Consider the following 18,741-nt stretch of genomic DNA (forward strand, 5'->3'; position numbering starts at 1 on the left):
ATAAGGGTGTTATGTTTGTTCAAAGGCATATCAATATTATTATTAGGTACCTTTGCTTTTCGCGTTTATACTGCAAGCCTTATTAAGATGTGTTTTATGTTGTCTTACTGATGAGTATTGCGTTCAATTTTAGATCTTTTAAACTGAAAATGCGTGTTTTCAAAGGAAGAACTATTATACTTGCCGATTTTTACTACCAGTTTCCAGATATACCTATATGAAAATATCCAATCGTCCACATCCATTCGATACTATTGACATATTTCCTATAATACGCACGTACTGCGCTCGTCTCTGTCGATTCGAATTACGAATCACGACATCTGTCCCAAGTTGCTTACAGACACGCACTTGTTTCTGCGCCAATCGAGAAATCCGAATCGATCATTATCATAGAAAAATATGTACGTCGGCGTTCGTATACATTAGAACCAGGCACAGTCTTTACGATATTATATCGAGAAGCTTATCGATTTCCGATTATCCGCAAAATATGCTTACTCTTAAATGTTGTGCAGCTTCGCTGGGCTTGTTCTAACCTACACAAGATTTTATCGGCCAGTTTGCTCAGAGCCAGTAAACATGTTTGGTCCGCAGACTGGTTAGCTAGACAAATAGATAAAAAGTTTTACACTGCAGAAAAATATTAAGTTCGTGATTAAAGGTAAACTTTATTTTCAGTTTTGTAATAATGTGTGTATTTACATCGCAGTTCGTACACAAGTTTCCGAAAATGAGTCGGTTGGTATTTTTTAATTAAAAACTTTACGTTTTCAGCCACAAGATGTTAAAAAATATTTTCTGTCGTTAAGATTTTTGCAACGATGCTTTCCTTTCCAACATACCTAGCTGTAGGTCCTATGTCGTTTAGAATCATCAAGAAACTAGACTCTTTCTAGAAAGATACATAATGAGATTATAATAACACAGAGTGATATTATACACCTTAAACTTATACATACTGTTTTGTAACACGAGAAGAGTACTACGTGATAATATAGGCGGACCTACCACACAACTTATGTTTAAGCAGAACAAGAAATTATAAGTGTACCTATAATTACTTCATTAATTTGGTTACATAATTAAGTTCAAGGTATATCGCTCGCATTAAAATCGCAATCGACTTTTTGTTAGATACATGTCTGGTTTACCGTTGATCTTTGAGCATGAGTACTTAATCTTAAAGTATGATTTGATTAAACGTTCATGAACATTAAATATAGATTGCTTATTGAATACGTGCTGATCTACGATAAATTTCGTAAAGAGAACAGTCCTTAAAATCGGAAATTAAAACACTTATTCTATTTGATCGCGTCTCAACGTAGGTAGCTACCGATGTGTCCCAAATTGGTATAAGTAGGCCTCTAATCCTTCCTTCATTGAGTGACTCCGTCACTTTAGATATTCATTCGTTCCTATTACGTTCGTTCTGAATTTACTTTTATTCCAATTGAACGAGTGAGTTTGAATGAAATTGTGAGAGCAGACGATGAATTGTGATTGCAACGTCTCCTTGAGTTTATGGTTCTGAGAGGTTATAGTAAGTCTCCTTTTTGAACTTTTGTTTTTTGAAGTTAGTACTGTAATGAACTAGTTCGAATGCTTACTCCTTTTAAGATCATTTCTCAGTGTCGAAACTAGCCATGGCTTCGAAAGCATCCTTAAGGAAATGTTTAACGTTCCCAGTAAAATTATCCATCTAGCCTATCTTATATTCTTGCCTGAATCGTAACAAACCGACTTCGTTACTTTCGCGTCTATAGCATTAACTAAGGATGATATCATAAAAGCCTTCTGAATAACTCAAACAACAGCTAGAAACAACCGTAACGTTAGCTAAACGTAAAGATTGAGGCAGGCGGCGCATTCTGCCTTCTCATTGTGACGGCTCTTAATTGTCTACGCGAGATTTCATTGCGGCCCAAATCCGGCCCCGACTTCAGAGACACTTAAATAAATCCCTGAAAGTACCCTTTTACTTTACCCCACACTCATAACAAGCCGCCTTTGAGAACGTACTCAACTTCAAAAGTAAAAGTCTCAAAAAACTTCATTAGTCTAATTTACATTTACATTATTTTTGAACTATGGGAACTCGAGTGTACTTTTACCATTGTTTACATATCAAAAACAAAGCTCTCACTTTCCAAAATAACAAGATTAAAAACGTAGATCAAGATGTTTCCGAAACAATTCGGAAAATTCACTCGTTTAGAAACACTCGGGCAATCGTTCAGAAACGATCTCTGGACCAAAGGAACTAATCGAGCGTTCAGATTCGCTTAGAAATTCCGAGATATATCTGTAGGTTCAAGTACAGCTGACTGTTACGAAATTGTTTTTCGATATAAAGAAACAAAATATGGCTATAATAAAATTAATATCCGATAAATTTACTTGACGTGCTTATAAACGACTTCAATAAAATTAATGACTTAGTTTGTAGGTGCAAGGTAGGCAGCCGAGGAGCCAGCACTAAGATATTACATTGCAACAATTAAAACCTCTATTCACATAACCACAATACCTACATAAAGGGCTCAAATCGATCGAAGCACACCGCAACTTCTAAAACAAAACAAATGACAGTTGAAACAATAGCAAGGACGATGTTGCATGAAACAAAAAGGTCATTGTTACGCATCATTACTCAATCACTGACGTCCCGGCTCAGTAGGCCGAGACCATGGTATCTGTAAATAAAAGATTTTAACCGGACTATTAATCAAGATAAACACCAATTCTGAGAATGGTTGACCTGTTTTAAGTCGCCAATTTAAACCAATAAAAGTAATTATGGAAGCAATTACCTTTGTTGTACTTTGAAGTTGTATTTCGTTGTTAATCTCATTTTAAATTGAAATGTTTCTTCTTGATTTTAAAGTTCTCTCTTTATGAATATTGTCACAAACATTTCATAAAAAATCTTTTGAAAAGTATTTTTTTTCTACAATCTTTTTCCAATTCAATAGGCTCATAGTTCAATAAAAATATTTTATAGGTTAATTTAATTATTCACGTAAAAAGCAACCTTGCATACAACGCAGCAGGTATACATAACAGGCGTAGTTTTTGTTCGTTCTAACAATGGGGTCCCATGTGTACCTGTCCTATTTGTTTTGCTTCAAACAAGAGGAAGATCGACTTCAAAACGGAAGTCGTATTGTGTGTGTTTTTGTTGCATTATATTGACATTGTTTAATGTAGTACGTGAGACAACAATGTGTATTGCTCTGCGGTGTAAAGGCTTAAAAGTAATGAGAAACGGTGCTCGCTTGAAACTTCTTGCGGTAGGATTCTCGGTAAGACTGCACGGCTACCTTTGTCTCTTTAAGTTGCCAAAGAGATTAAAAGAGGAAAGAACTTAAATTAAATATGCTACTTTATGTTTTAATACACCTTGAGCAAGCGTTGTGATTAGCGACGCTCATTTCTTCTATGTATGAGAAGAGGCCGGTGCCCTGATGATTATGACTTGTTAAATGTGATAAAACAACACAAGACTAATTAAAATATGCTTTGCTTATTATGCACACTTATTCTTATCTCAGATATGCAATAAATCTATTTTGGCATAGATGATACGAAACGATATCATTGAAATTCATGATTGAAGCTTATGTTTGGCTACAGTAAATAACCGCTGAGTTGCCATCAAATAGATAGGTACTCAATATCGGCCGGGCCCAGCCATTTATCAAGGCTTACCGTTCAGCCTAGGCTGAGCTTTAGCCGCCACCGGATATTATGTCTAGTTGGTAATTTTCAGAACATCCGTGTTTCACTGGAATGTTAAATAATTTCGGTATTTTACGATCATAGGGTCTTTGAGCCTTAGCCAACGTTCCGAATTGTAGATTCGTGGAATATCATTGTCAGTATGTTTTAATCATAAAATTGTTGAAATTGTTACCCAAGGATATAATGCGTCTCTTGTCTCCGTGTGCCTTTGATGTAACTGCTGACAGAAAGCTGCTTAAAGACTTTAAACCATCCTTCCTATTTACCCTTTCAGTGACACGACTAACGATGTAATGACCTTTAAATCCGCATTCCGGGGAAGTAAGCCTTTGAGCGACTTCGGAATACTCGAAGAGTGCCCGAGCAAGAGTATCTTAGCGACGAAATACGCAACTGTAAAATGTTCTGAATTCAGCATATTTAACGCCATTACAGGCAAAATACGCCAGAAAGCCATGTCACGTAAGCCCGTATAACGTGTGAATGTTGTATTTAGTAGTGTGTTTGTAGTTCCAGCGTGGCGTGTAAAGCCACAAATACACGAGCAGCGCATTTAGTTCAAAGGCTAAGCTCGAACGAATCGTTCTGCGTCGCTATTCATATTTTATACGCAACACATAGTGTGTACACTCGCCGGCATTTGTGGCGGGAGCTCTTAATGAACTCGCGCCAAGCGGGTGAAAGATTCATTAAATCTTCGGAAGTAGGCACGACACAGGCCACCGCATCTCATTAAATATTCCCGATATTTTTGGTGAACTGGCGAATATTTCCAGCAATTATGGAAATTACTAAACCGCCGCGAGGAAATGAATTTTGTAAATTTAGTTGGAGAAGAAACTCAACCCTTTCGTTCGCAGAGTTTCTTGAACAATCTTATGATTTTATTAAGATTAAAATGATTCAATTCAACGTTATGAATGATAATGACGTAATAATTTGGCGCAGGTCACTTGTTGGGTATTCAAAATTAACTTTAAGAATATTCCAATAGAATGAAAATACTGCTCGAAGGCATAATCAAATTAATACCTTGTATATGCACACAACAATTAACGCTATCCATGATCTTGAAAAAAATAAACGATACGCGTAATTAATAACGTACTCGGTCCATCGTAACATTGCGATAATTAAAATTGCCGTGAGAACGGATAAAAAAACACTCGACAGTAATTTAAATATTATTCCCGTATGCGAGCAACACAGTAAAATGAGTATTTACACACAGGAAATCATACGTATAGCAAATGATCGTAGCTTCTAACCACATAATGTATTTTAAATGAAACGCATATTCATTAGGTTGCAAATTGCCCAAACGATGGCCTGGGAAAAGCGAGATGCTATCTATGTTCTTCAGACAAACTTACAAAGGAAACATGTTCATTTCATTCTTGGAATTAAGCAAAGCTCTCGCTTAGAGATTTCATTGTTCTATCAATTTGATTTCGTTCAAGAGCGTATGTACAATCGTACCTTCACTTGTAAAACATCAAATATTGGCATTTCATATTTTACTATAACAACAGTAATAAATAATTTTATGGAACTTTCATTTCAGTCGTGTTTGCGTTCTTGATTAATGTCAAAATTGATTAAATCCTTGTGAACTGTGTAGGTAAACTGAAAGAGCAATTTGTCATGTTCCGTCAGTTGCGTGCGTACTTCAAAGTGTACTGCCCTGTATTGGGATTCTATAAAACTCGATCAACAACTCGCATTTCACTTCGATTCGTAATGTCATTTCATACTTTAGGGGAGGTAGGGGAGCGATGGGCACTTTTTCACATTTATTGCATAAAAAATCAGATTTTACAGATAATCAACTTTTATTGCCATTTCTTATGTTTGGCTAGATAAAATCAAAGAGCTATCCTAAAAATTACAATCAGTTTCAACATTACGAGATATTTAAACGGTTTAAATAAAACCGTCGACACGTCAAAATTTTGTTTAGTCTGACATGCTTTAGTTGGTACTTACGTAGTGTTTAAAGTTACTTTTTGCTTTTTATAGGGTTTATCGTTTATAACATTTTGTCATAATAATTGCGTACTTTTTTGGGTCGGGGGTTTTTTTTAATTTATAATTTTATTTTATTTCATGGTTTTTTAAAGGAGCTCCTTAATGTTTCCTTCTTTTTATGATGGGTTCGCTAATGCGATCTCAGCCAAAGGAAGCTGTTTAACAATCCTCATGACAAACTGGCTCTGGGAGAATTGCACAGATTGAGAAACAATAAAGATGGACCTTTGTTGATCCAGGGTTATATATCATTCTAGGGTTTCATCCGCCACATCCCATTTCCAGAATTAGGTTCTCGTCAATTAGAAACATGAAGAAAACTAGTCAAGACAAATTAAACGAGCCCAAACTCGATGGGTTTACTAAAAGGCAGTTCAGGATTACGTCTCCTATCTTCGTGTCCTAACAGCAGACCAGCTCAGTGGTTCCAGAAGACATTAGTATTTAAAATTTTAGATCCCACATATGCTTGCAAGTAAACTGAGCGTGTAACATTCCTATCACACCTAACAAACGAGCTGATGACCTTGATATACAACACCCCGTCGTTTTTGCGTCGGGGGTTAAAAAGAATGGTTTGCGACGGGAAATTCCTAAAGATTTAATATAACGAGCAATACAAGAGGTATCAAAAGGTTAAAAAATAAAATTAACAGCTGATAAATATGGAGTCCCTAGATCAAGTTGGCAACGGTACCTGAAACAAGATTCTATAAAGGATTTTTAGCGCAGATTTATAACCTCACAAATTTTCACTGAAGAAGAAGAACAAAATTTACAAATTATACATTACATGGTATGTCCAAGCCTCCCTACCATAGGGAGCATTGGACACTTTGACTTAGTTTATAAAAAAAATCGGTAAAAAACTTAAGTAAAACGGTTTTATCTTATGTGCACTGAAAACTAGAAAATAAAAATAGTTACTTACCTGTCAACCTACGTAGGTGGTTAGTCCCGGTCATATTAGACTAAAATAAAACGTGGGGCCCATAAACTATTGCTGTAGTACCTCTTCTAGAGGTATAATAGGTGTGGATTGCATCGACTTACTATAATCGTAACTGGAGATTTTGACAATCAATCATTAATAATAGAAAATACACATACCTTTCATTAGTTTCTCTTTATAACGATCCGAAACCGCAACAAAATATTTAAGTACTTTTACGAGTGTTTGTTCTTGACAACTCACAGAAATGACAGATAGTCTATGGATGAACACCGTTACCAGTCGGTAACGTAAACTACCCAATAAAAAACTATGATCAAATCAGAATAAAAGGACCCCTTTAATCTGATTTGATCATGTCTCCCAACTGCCCATCTCTCCCTACCTCCCTATAGATAGACAGATTTTGGCAGATCTGTCAAAATCTCGACTTTAATTTAGTTCAACTTGTCAACACGCTCGATAGTGAAGCGCTAGTGTAGTTTGACAATGTCAATCACGAAACTTTAAGGTAGAATTCCGTGGGTCGCGATTGTCGCAGCCGCGCGCGACAAAAGTCAACCTATGAAAATGTATGGCACCGCTGTCGAGGGCCGCGACAGTCGCGCGCGGACGACGAATTTCGTGAGCCGCTGGCGGCCGTACGCTTCTCAACATGGTCTAGCGCTTAATAACATCTATAGAATTTTAGTAAAACCAGAATTAAATTGTTGACAATGCCGCGAGCAGCTTACGAAATTCGTCGGCCGCGCGCGACTGTCACGGGCCTCGGCAACGGTGCCATACATTTTCATAGGTTGACTATTGTCGCGTCCACGGAATTCTACCTTTAGATCGAAGTCGAAGTGAGAGTGATGTCGAAGTGAGTTATGATATTTTATAGAATCGACATGCTGATTGTTTCATAACGATTACATTGATTTTATCGCAAACTCGTTACCCACTTTCTCATACAAAAGAAATTGTAATAAATAAAACAATTTGTCAACTTCCAGTTCATAATCGTACTGTAAACTGTTAGCTACGGTTCAGTTCTCAGAATTTCGGCTGAAATTAAACCAGATCAGTAACCTTTTATAGAATTTAACAATAACAGTAACTTGTAAGATTCTCTAAACGATTAATCCTGAAAGAATTTATTGGAACGAAACAATTTATCAACAATTAATTTTGGCGCAGCTCTAGTCTAATCTTCATAATTCCTTTTAATAGCACTTTCATTTATCGAAACATTCCTTTGATAAATAATACAGATATCGGTAAATAAATACGTCCTCGGCGTGGATTTCAATAATTAGTATAAGCGAGAAATTTCGCGAGCTCGAGCAACTGTCAAAAGTTCCACGTGTTACCGAATTCGCACTTTCACAGCTAGGGAGAAAATGTAATTGAAATATGTGTTCATACAGGTACGGCTCAAACTTATAATCCCATACGCAGAAAACTGTATTTATAATGTATGTAAATGTAAGTTATTTCAGCTGATAAAAGCATTTTTGTTTCTTGTATTCGCGCCTATTACGTTGACTGGCACAATAAATCAATAGTATGCTTTGACGTTGCTAATGTATCGATGCTAACAAACATCAAAGGTAGCTGTGAACTCGCGAGAAAATTCAATTAAAGCGTAACAATAATAATATTGTTTGTATCGTTTGTGTCACAATATGAGATATTTTACTTCTTCATTTGTATAATAACATTTGTAGATAGGTTATGCAGTAGGTTCGACAAAATTATGTTTATGCAGATTCTAGACAGGTCCACCATGTAAGTATATAAGGCTTTAAAAATATAGGCTGATGTTGTAACATAAGTTTTCCTTTCAGGTCAGAACAACTGCAGACGTGACAGTGTTGAGAAGGAAGGTTGGCGCGATGCGGGCGGCGGGGCCCCCGTGAGGTCCCGCCAAGCTATGGGCTCGAACATCAGCCAGCACTCCGCCAAAGGGTTAAAGGGGCGGCGCGCGCGCTCCAGCGGCGACCTCTGCAATGGCGACACCAAGTCTCAGACAGAATCGTCCGTCTGCGGGTCCGTGGTCGGCGATGTTATGGGCTGGAACCGGTCGTTGCCGAACCATCTAGACGGCAACCGACACTTGGCGGACTACAGCCGAGTGAACAACAATTACGGCGAGTTCGGGACCTATAACCGCTGCCATCCGAAGGGAGGACGCGGCCTGCGGTACAGGGTTAGCAAGTCCGGTGAGTGAATTCTTAATGTTGTTGTTATGCAATTCTCCGCTCAATTGTTATGCTAATTCGGTTTTTCTTCTCCTGCCATCTGCCATGCTGAATGTAGCCTTCATTTGAATGAAGCGAAGGTCGCTTTTTGCTCGCCATTTTATTTTTAGAAAACACTGTTTTCTTTTCTCACGATTTACAATGCCTTTAGCCTTGTGGCTAATCTTCAGAATAACGTCCTGCCTCAAGTGTTCACAAATATCAATCGGACTATTGAAATGTAGTAAAATGACTATGTATTGAAATCGTTGCTAAAGACTGACTTCATTTCAATAAAAGCTCAAATAAAAATAAATTGTAGTTGTATGTATCGGATACGGGGGCGGAACAGCGCAACCCGGAGAATCACTGTACTTAAACCCGGAATTTCTAGACATTTAAAGTTCTCGTAACAATTTTTGGACCTATTCCAACGCTGGGATTCCGCAATTGTATTACGTATACCCTTCTATTAGTCGTTCCCTTTAACCCACTTTCATTGAGAAAATAAAGCCGAGCCATTTCACTGGAAATGATTTTAATAAAAAGAACTTAATCTTTGTAGCCGTTAACAAAGGGAAATCATTTGGACAGAACCCTTTGGCCCTCGGTGCGGAACTGAGCAATTCAGGAAGAATTACATATCTCGCCGCTATTTTACAAAGGGCGATACAACCGAGCTTTGGGTAAAAGGAATATGAAACATGTACCTACCTACACATTCACGCTATGTTGGTTCAATGTGTTTTGAAAACAGAATTTATATTCTGCCCTATTTACTTCTCCATCTAAAAATGGAATATTTTTTCGAATCGTGGACTGCGAAATGTAACATCTTCTTAAAATATTAAGTAGCGCGCAAATTCTTGCGTCAGTACCATTTCTTCCTGGAGCTTATCTAATTAATTAAATCGATTCCACTTCATAACGATAACGAGCAAAAGCTCTTATAATAATATTTACTCAAAATACTTCCTTCCTTAAAAGAGAGTATCTTCAAATCGATAATAAATCTATAACAGGGTTGCTTTAAATTCGACACACGTTTTCCTCCACTCGAAACATAAATAATTTTCCGTGCAAAATAACGTCTATATCCAGTCTGATATGTATTCTGCTCACTTCATAGCGTTCCTACAAGTTTTTATAGTGAGAGGGTCTAGAATTAATGTGTCCGATTAATACTGCGGGCGATTAAATGAAATAGCATCGCAAAGTCAAACATTTCTCATATTGTGTACATATATATCTTTGATTCTATGTAGAGGTAGGTAACCATAATATCTTTATAGTATGTGTAAAGTAAAAATATATATCTATGATCAAAAATGAATAAGATAAAATAAAAGACTATCACACGTTTATTCAGAATCGATATTTACCTAAGATGAAACTGTCATCGATATAAATTTGAATGAAACATTTTGCGTTATGCGTATGCGTTCATATGAAAGAAAATGTTGTGTCAGTTTGAAAATACAAATATTTAACTTCACATTATTTACCAATAAACTGGAAATCCGTCCCTAATCCTCTAATTAACCGCACGCAGCCCAAACTCCTCTTTAGCAAGTAAACAAATAAAACCAAGTTCTCGTTACAGACTAGTGAAATCAAAGTTACGGCCAAGTGTTTAGTTACAAAACAAACTCATTAGATGAGTTGCTAGTTACCTCATAATCTACGCCAACAGTACCAATTAGCTAGAAACAATAAACGCGGAAACTACGTCTTATTCAGTTAAGTTAGTAAGAGCTTTTGTTTTGTAGTTATCACCATTGGTAACCGTCTTTCGTATGATGGTACTTTTTGTTAGGTCTCAACTTTTTACTTGCACTGTGTGCTACTGAAGCTTCGTAGCTGAGATATGGGTCGTGAAACAAGAACAGTGTATTAAAGTATAAAGCTAGGATACTAATAACTGGAATGAGACTTTCAAAGTCGAATTAACCCCAAAAAAAGAACTTATTACCTTTCTTAGTCCGTGTTATGTCCATGCTGCCTCATTTGGTGTAAGTAAAACAAAGTGCACCTTAATAAAACTGCATTATAAATGTTATCTGAAAAATATGCAGCGGAATAAGAAACCGAGCCGCGATTTAGTTACTTTTATAATATTCCAGTGGAGGCACAAAAACTTCAACGAATCTTGGCACCTCATCTACAGACAATCTGGTTTAAAATATGGTGTAACTTGCTCGGATTTTCACTTAAATTTTTATGTTCTTTGGAATCTAGATAGGCGGAACCCGAGGCGTAAGAACGATAAGGGAAAAGATAAAAACTCTTAATGGCAGCGTGGTACGAGAATCATCGATCATCGCCTATAAAAAGCTAGTAAGAAAAGATAGCGGTAATAAGGTAGAGAAATGTGAGTGATTTGAAACCACCACCAGCTACACTTGAGAGCAATAAATCCGGGACAGAACAAAAAAAACTTTATTTTACCACAGCGCGGAAAGAGCGTTGTAGACGTTTACTTGTCTTTAATAATAGGAATGTATTTTCTTCATGGGCAAAATAAATCCAATTGAAATCGATCTACAATTTAAGTTAAATTAGAATTTCCACTTATGAAATAAGGATTGTGGTTTACCAACAAGGACAGTTATTCTATCCTAAAAAAATTATAACATACTATTTTTAACACTGATCCCGACTCTTCGCTCTCAAGTGTATCTTACAATATTTTCCTTGTAGGGTGGAAATATATCTATGCCACACGAAGAGGAAAAAAATTGTGTTACAAGATTCGTCAGTGAGTCTTGTGGCAGCATCTTCAGATTACGCTTGGCTAGCTACCCTCACTGTTTACTTTGTTCCGTCGAGTGTACGGAAGCCTAGAGTAGAATTTATATGGGGAGCTTGTGTCTATATCTACAAGGAAGTTCCATGTTTGAATTCCCTCTTAGAACATGCATATACTTGCAGTAAAATGCAAATAAGAGTTTTTTTTTAACTTAGGAGATCATTTTTGGAACTCAAGAAACAAATTTTGAATAGAGATGCTTGGTTTAGAGTTTAGAGTAGAGCAATGATTGAACCTCAAATTTTATGAAGCCAAGATGCAGTTGATTGCAAAGCTTTAGACATAAACTCGGGTCTGCATAAATTCTCAAAGGAGTGTCTTAAATAAACACTTCAGTGGCCAAAATGCACAACAGCATTCAACCCCAGTGTTCAAATGGAATTAAATCGCCTTCTAGACAGATGTTTGCTACTGCATTAAAGTCGTGCTGCCTGGAATGTTCTAGCAACCGTCAGATAAACGCTGCAGCCATAATTACAATAAATTCACATTTAACACTGCAGTTCGGTTCAGACGCAGCGACTTGTTATGTGCACTTTAGAGAGAAAGGCAGAAAGTCTAAAACGAAATGAGGCTTAAAATCACCACCAAAAACGAAAACTTTGCATTTATTGCAATTTTGAACACCATTATGTTTTTTAGGGCAAAGGGCTTAACATTAAAAGGTTAAAAAACATAATTACAGGTCTCAAAACACTTGGCAAATGCAGTCTTGTAAAGAACTAAAGCTATAAGACTTAGCAATGAGTATTTCTCCTTTTCTGTACAGTCGGAAATTGGCAAGTTGTACAAAGCGTTCCTTCTGTGACAATTTATCTATACAATGGCGCAGGGTTCGGTCGCTCTCGCTGACGTCATCGCTCCGAATAACTGCGGGTCAAGGGCGGTGCGGAAGGGGTGGCGATCGCGTGCCACCGAAAACCAGCATTAATTCTAATACATTACTTACACAAAGCGTTGGCAATATTTCAGCACTTCGAAGTTTATTACGTGATGTTTTGTTGAATTTGCATTATTTCTTTCGTTTTTGTTGCATATTGTAAATTGAAATTGTACTGCATAAATCGTTGCAGAATTAAATGTAGATATTTCACTGGTTAGACAGCTTTGCCATAATGGAAAAAAGTCCAAACAGTAGGTACATATTTTCCCGAAAGCACATAATTATAAAGAAGACTCCGTATAAAATATTCGTCGAATATATTCTCGAGCAACTGCATAAAACAAAGTATTGAATAGCTTGCGATAGCATCGCCTTGTAAATCAAGTACAAGCCACTACTGCTCCAATGTTATCTGATTAATTACTGATAAGATAGGCATTAAATTATACAAAGATTTCGCCTGTACCAAGATAAACATTTTGCCATTTGACCTCGATATTTCTTCCACCTAATGTTACACAATTATGTTCGCAATGAACGCTCTTCCGCCTCTGAAAAGACAAACAACTAATTGGTCGTATTTGTTTTCGGAGTCCGTAATTATTTTTACGGACAAATCATTTGAGTGGCAGCCCTGGGGCGCGGCTATCCTTCAGAAACAAAAGGCGAGTTGAAAACATTCCGTGTTTTCGCACTATCCGAACCGATTTGTCTTGCCACCTAATCAGTAAAAGAAAATGTGGGGGGAATTCTTTCGTAGTAAGACCGTTATTAATCCCAATTTGCCCGCGTCCGAATCAGACTCTTCGCTCGACGTTGATATATGGCTAATGGCTACAGTATTGTTAAAACTTTTACCAGTTTCACCTTGGCATGAAGTATAAAAATGAGATTAATATGCTAAACGGAAGACGGTGCTCGTGCTGAAACATGATTGATACGTTTATAAAAAAGTTAGTCTTGAGCAAAAGGTCATTGGAAACTGCGAGAGTGATGAGTTCCTTCCTTTATAGTCTGGTATGAGCATCGAAATTGCTGATGCTCGCTCGACTCCCGCATAAAGTTTAACGATGGTGTATACGTAGGTGTTGTGCAATTGGCTGCTGCTATGTCGAGTTTAATTTAAAGCAAGAATGAGTTCGAAGGATACTGTGCGTAGGTACCTCTTGCTATAGTTATGTGAAGTACCTGAAAAGATAATAATAGAGCAAAGTATAGCAAAACGACGAGGGATTTGTATAAATTCTCCATCAGTCATCGAAAGAGGTAAAGTTATCGAGTTTTCCATAGAGGGAAAAATGTGAGGAATTGCGCGGCGGGGTGTCGAAGGAATACATTATCCCGTGGATCCGCACACCTGAGGCCAACCCTCGCGATAACAGCTTACTTAAACGGCCGCTAAACAAACTCCTTTCTATACGATTCCCATCGAGAATGATTAATAGACTCCCATTAAAATATGTCATTAGTGGTTCGCCGCAGAGTGCGTGGTTTATTCGAGAAATACTCGTTAATAGCGGGTTATATATCATGTGACGTCATATTTTCCTCCTAATGTCTTCATTGTTAATTGTTATTGAAACTTTTACGACGTTTTGCTTTATACTTCCATTAAAGTTATAGCGAGTAAGGCGCTCAGCATGGTTTCCGCAACTTGAAAGTACCATTTACCGTGCAAACGAAACGCAATAGATTTTCTATTTCCGACTGCAAATAAAACTCTTCTCGTATTTCTCATAATGTTTCTCGTTCTTATTTTTACTTGTTAAGGTGCTGTATTCCTGTAATAAATTGCTATTTTATAAAATGCAGTCTTTATTAAGGCAGGTACGGAGTTACTCTTTTTGCAGTATCTTTTGTTTCTTGAAAATTCATGTTGAAATAAGCTTACTATTTATAAAGGGAAAACTATCTTTAGAATCTCAGTTGCTTACAGTAAACGAATAAATAAACTGGAACTTATTTACTCGGCTTTCATTTACGAAAAACAAAAGTGTAACAAGCATTGGCCAGTGCCAGTGACCTATGGGACTATAACTGCCACAGAGGGGCCATCCCCGACATCCCAAAGCTGCCTTGAGGAAAACATACGAAACTACGATACCTATCTCACCTAATTCCTTTACCACCTAATTCCACCCAACATGCATTTTCCCTTCATAAAACAAACGAGCAACATGAAGTTTCGCCGTGAAACTTGTTCTAATATAATTTTAGTTGACAAAACTTGTGTTCAAAAGAAAATTGTTTTTTCCCACGTACGTAAAGTACGGAGGCTGTAGGCGCCGCTTTTCACTACCTTTGAGCACTTTAATCTGAGCCTTTCAAAGGTTCGCCTCTGACTTGCCTTTTACGTCATGCGACAACACTCGAATTAATGTTCTAACTAAATTTTCTTGGGAGACCGACGGTAGATTGAAGCTTTGATTAAAAAGTACTGTGGTTATGATTTTACAAGTATAGCTGGATATACTCAAGTAATCTGAACGTAACGAATGATTTATTTCTCAAAAGAATCTTCAAGGTGTTGTACTAGTATGTCTTTACAATTTGTATCTAAGTTACAAAAAAATACATTTGTTACTTATTCTGACTTTTAAAGATAAAACGCCGAACATACGTCTGTATCTTCAGAAGCAATTATTCGGGAAGTTTCGCCTAGCTCAAAGCCAGACAGAGAGGCGTCACGACATTGTATTGTCACTCTTATCACGTCCCGAGATTTGGGACCAAAGCCTTTATTCCCTAGCCTATTGAATATAACTTCCACAACTTTTGTTTACCTATTAAATATTAAACAAACCTAGTGTCTTATTATTACTCGTTATATGTACTCAACTGCTGTGAAGAGGTGGTATTATTGTATATCTCTGTCTATGGCTATAAGGTGTAATAAAACGGCTCCCAGTCTTGAACAATCGCTGCTGTTGTTCTAATTAGATAAGTTTCTCTATACGGACCTAGGTTTCTTCATTATTGCTTCGCTGTTAGTTTCTAATCGATGTTAGTTTGATTATCGTTCGGGATCGTAATTATCTTTGTAACAGTATTGCTGAGTTTACTGTTGGTGAATACAGCTAGAGTAATATTGTTAAATTAAATTACACCAATACTGTGGTTGTTGCTATTGGTGTGTGAATTGTAACCTACTTATGTTAGCGTAAAAGCATAAGCTATGAATAAGAAACAATATATAAATTATGATGAAAGGATACAGCACTCATAAAAAGCCAATAACTATCTTGAAACATTCCGGATGAAAACAAGCGCCAATCACGAGTAGTTGTTGTGTAGCCGGCCGTAATAGGAACCAATAAGGTGCAGGTGTAAACACAATAAATCAAGTCGAAAGCGGCGCCGTTACGATAAGCCGACGCATCTTACGTTCGAGGGTCGTCGATTACGTTCTATTGGAGTAAGCAGCTAAATATGAAATGTGAAATATGGCAGCGGATGATGCTAAAGCTTTGAACCATTTTTTGCTGCCAAAATGATGGCCTTTATGAGTGTTGGGCCAGCCATTATGAGTTTTATAACGCATGATACCAATTTAGAAAGTGTATTTTTATGTCCAGTTCGTTCTATATGAAATGGAAATGAATAAAACTTCGGACTTTTTATTATAATTCGGTTTAAAATGGAAATACTTTTTTATAAAAATCAGTAGGCACGACACGACTGTTTGTACTAATGCATAAAACGATAGCGTGAGCGACTTTTTAATTAAATTAGCTTAAAACTGACATACAATTAATTTTAACTGAAAGCTTTATTTATTCAGTAAATATAGACTAAATAGGTGGCTTTTATTACTCAACCTTTTACGCCTCATAACACCGTTGACACGAGTTGAAAAAGAGTCCAGCTAGAAATACCTATTCAATATTACCCATACTAGATACCGTACGAAAATAACACGCAGTGGTACTATTTATAGGGTAAAGAAACCCAATAAAGATGACTTATGTTTTTCTATGAAAAGGAGAAAATTATCTATGTGTATGTAGGATATTCCCAAACATTACATAATCGACACGCGTCACTGATGAGGGCGTGTTTCTAACGACATATTCCTTGTACGAAAATAAACTATAATTAGACTAAAAATAGTCAACCTCCGAGCCTTTTTCCCAACTATGTTGGGGTCGGCTTCCAGTCTAACCGGATTCACCTGAGTACCAGTGCTTTACAAGAAGCGACTGCCTATCTGACCTCCTCAACCCAGTTACCCGGGCAACCCAATACCTCTTGGTTAGACTGATGTCAGACTTACTGGCTTCTGACTACTCGTAACGACTGTCAAGGATGTTCAATGACAGCCGGGACCTACAGTTTAACGTGCCATCCGAAACACAAACAAATTAGACTAAAAATAGTACGGACTGGAATCAATTTAGGTTTGCGACATTTGGACCTAGACTGAATTAGGTTAGCTATTTCCGAGAGATGCCGATCACAGCCGAAGCGAAGGTTTAAAGGTCATCTGTTCGAAATTGAATTAATATTTTCAGTGTAAATATAAATAAATGTTGCAGTATTTTACCAGTGTTTATTTTCAGAATTTTTCAGTTTATTACACTGTCTGACACGAGTATTTTTTTCATTGAGGAAAATGGCCAACCTAACGGCTAGTGGGTACTACTTCTATTCTAACGTCTTTTAATGCTAAACAGTCTATCGGTTGTTTACTTATGTCACAAAAATAATGTGTCCTTTTTTGTGCCATACCGCACTACAATTTCTATCAAAATAAGCCTATCATAATTTTAGTCCTAAATTTTATCTCCAAAAAGCAAACAAGACCGATATTTTATTGCAGGATGCGAGTAAAACCAGACAAACCAACCAGTGTTGTAATCATGATTATGCATGAGTCATACACACAGTCCACTAACTATTCACTGAGGAAGGTTTACAGCCAAATGTAGGTACATTAGGGTAAAACTAGGAACATTGGGGGAAACTAGGGTCGTGAAACTCAATAGAACTCTAGCTTTAGAACTGGAAACTTGACCCTCATTTACTTATCTATGATATTGTTCCTTGCTCTGCGATGAGCATATTCAAAGCTTCTGTATAAAATGGTTTTGCTTTATGTTTGATCAAAACCCACACAAAGACTGAGCAGTTTACTCTCGTCCATATTTCGATTGGAAATAAAAATAAGAATTGCGCAATCCATTGAGATTAAAGTGCACAGTGCAACTGCTATAGAGTTGTGAAAATTGTTGAAAGATTGATGAAAATGGATGAGTGATTTCTTTTGATAGATCTAAAAGCAAGTTAAGTGTAAGCTGCCATATTATAAAGACAGTTTCTTTGTTAGAGTTTTTTTATTACGTTAAATATAGGTACATATGACCAAGTACATAACCAGTGACATAGCACACAGGACCTGTAGTTTACAAAACAGTCCTCAAAAAGCCAGTCAAAGCAACAAAACACTATCCTGCACTAGCCATTAAGCCAGTGCCGAAATAACACGTGGCTTCGTGGTTTCACCACCCTATCTCGTCTAACAGAGTACTCTGGTCACTGGACATCACAGAAACAAATGCGAAAATGTTGGCCAAACTGAGACAAGTATTCTGGCTTTTTCAAGTCATTTCTTTGACTGTCTCACCGCGTGCGCACGACTAATGTTTGTAACTGAGTACCTATCCCTGTAACTTAATTTGGAGATTGGTTATAAATATACCTAAATTAGAATAATGAAATGTTTTTTAATGAAACACATAAGAAGTGGTGAAGCATGTGCTTTTTGGGGGCTGCCTTTTGTCGTTCAAAAAGTGCTGTTTTGCAGCCAAGGTTGAACAGGTATATGATTTTGAGTACCTTTATGGTAGTATGTTTTGAACATGAGTATATCGTACCACACTATGTTACACATAGTTTTGTGTTAAGTTTTTAGCGTGGGTATTTTATTATAATAGGTATCTATACTATTAGAATCTTATTTTATAAAAGTTCTATTAAAGCGGTGTGATTAATGAGCCCTCTAAAGACGTCTGCAAAACGATTAAGAATCCATTAATCTATGTATTTCTTTATATAACACTACTTTTGCCTACGTGAATGCACGATAAATAAAACTACAAAA

The 18,741-nt window shown here is 36.9% G+C and overlaps 1 protein-coding gene across 3 annotated transcripts in view; it reads left to right on the top strand.

Moving 5' to 3' along the window:
- The window catches only part of LOC110378159 (uncharacterized), a 72,847-nt gene that overhangs the window by 22,860 nt on the left and 31,246 nt on the right, over positions 1 to 18,741 (top strand). For all 3 annotated transcript variants that reach the window (XM_021337297.3, XM_021337298.3, XM_021337299.3), the window contains exon 2: positions 8,557 to 8,931. In XM_021337297.3, coding sequence (XP_021192972.3) covers positions 8,557 to 8,931 — 375 coding nt within the window. The remainder of the gene's footprint in view (positions 1 to 8,556; positions 8,932 to 18,741) is intronic.

Source organism: Helicoverpa armigera, chromosome 13, assembly GCF_030705265.1.
Source record: "Helicoverpa armigera isolate CAAS_96S chromosome 13, ASM3070526v1, whole genome shotgun sequence".
NCBI lineage: Eukaryota > Metazoa > Arthropoda > Insecta > Lepidoptera > Noctuidae > Helicoverpa > Helicoverpa armigera.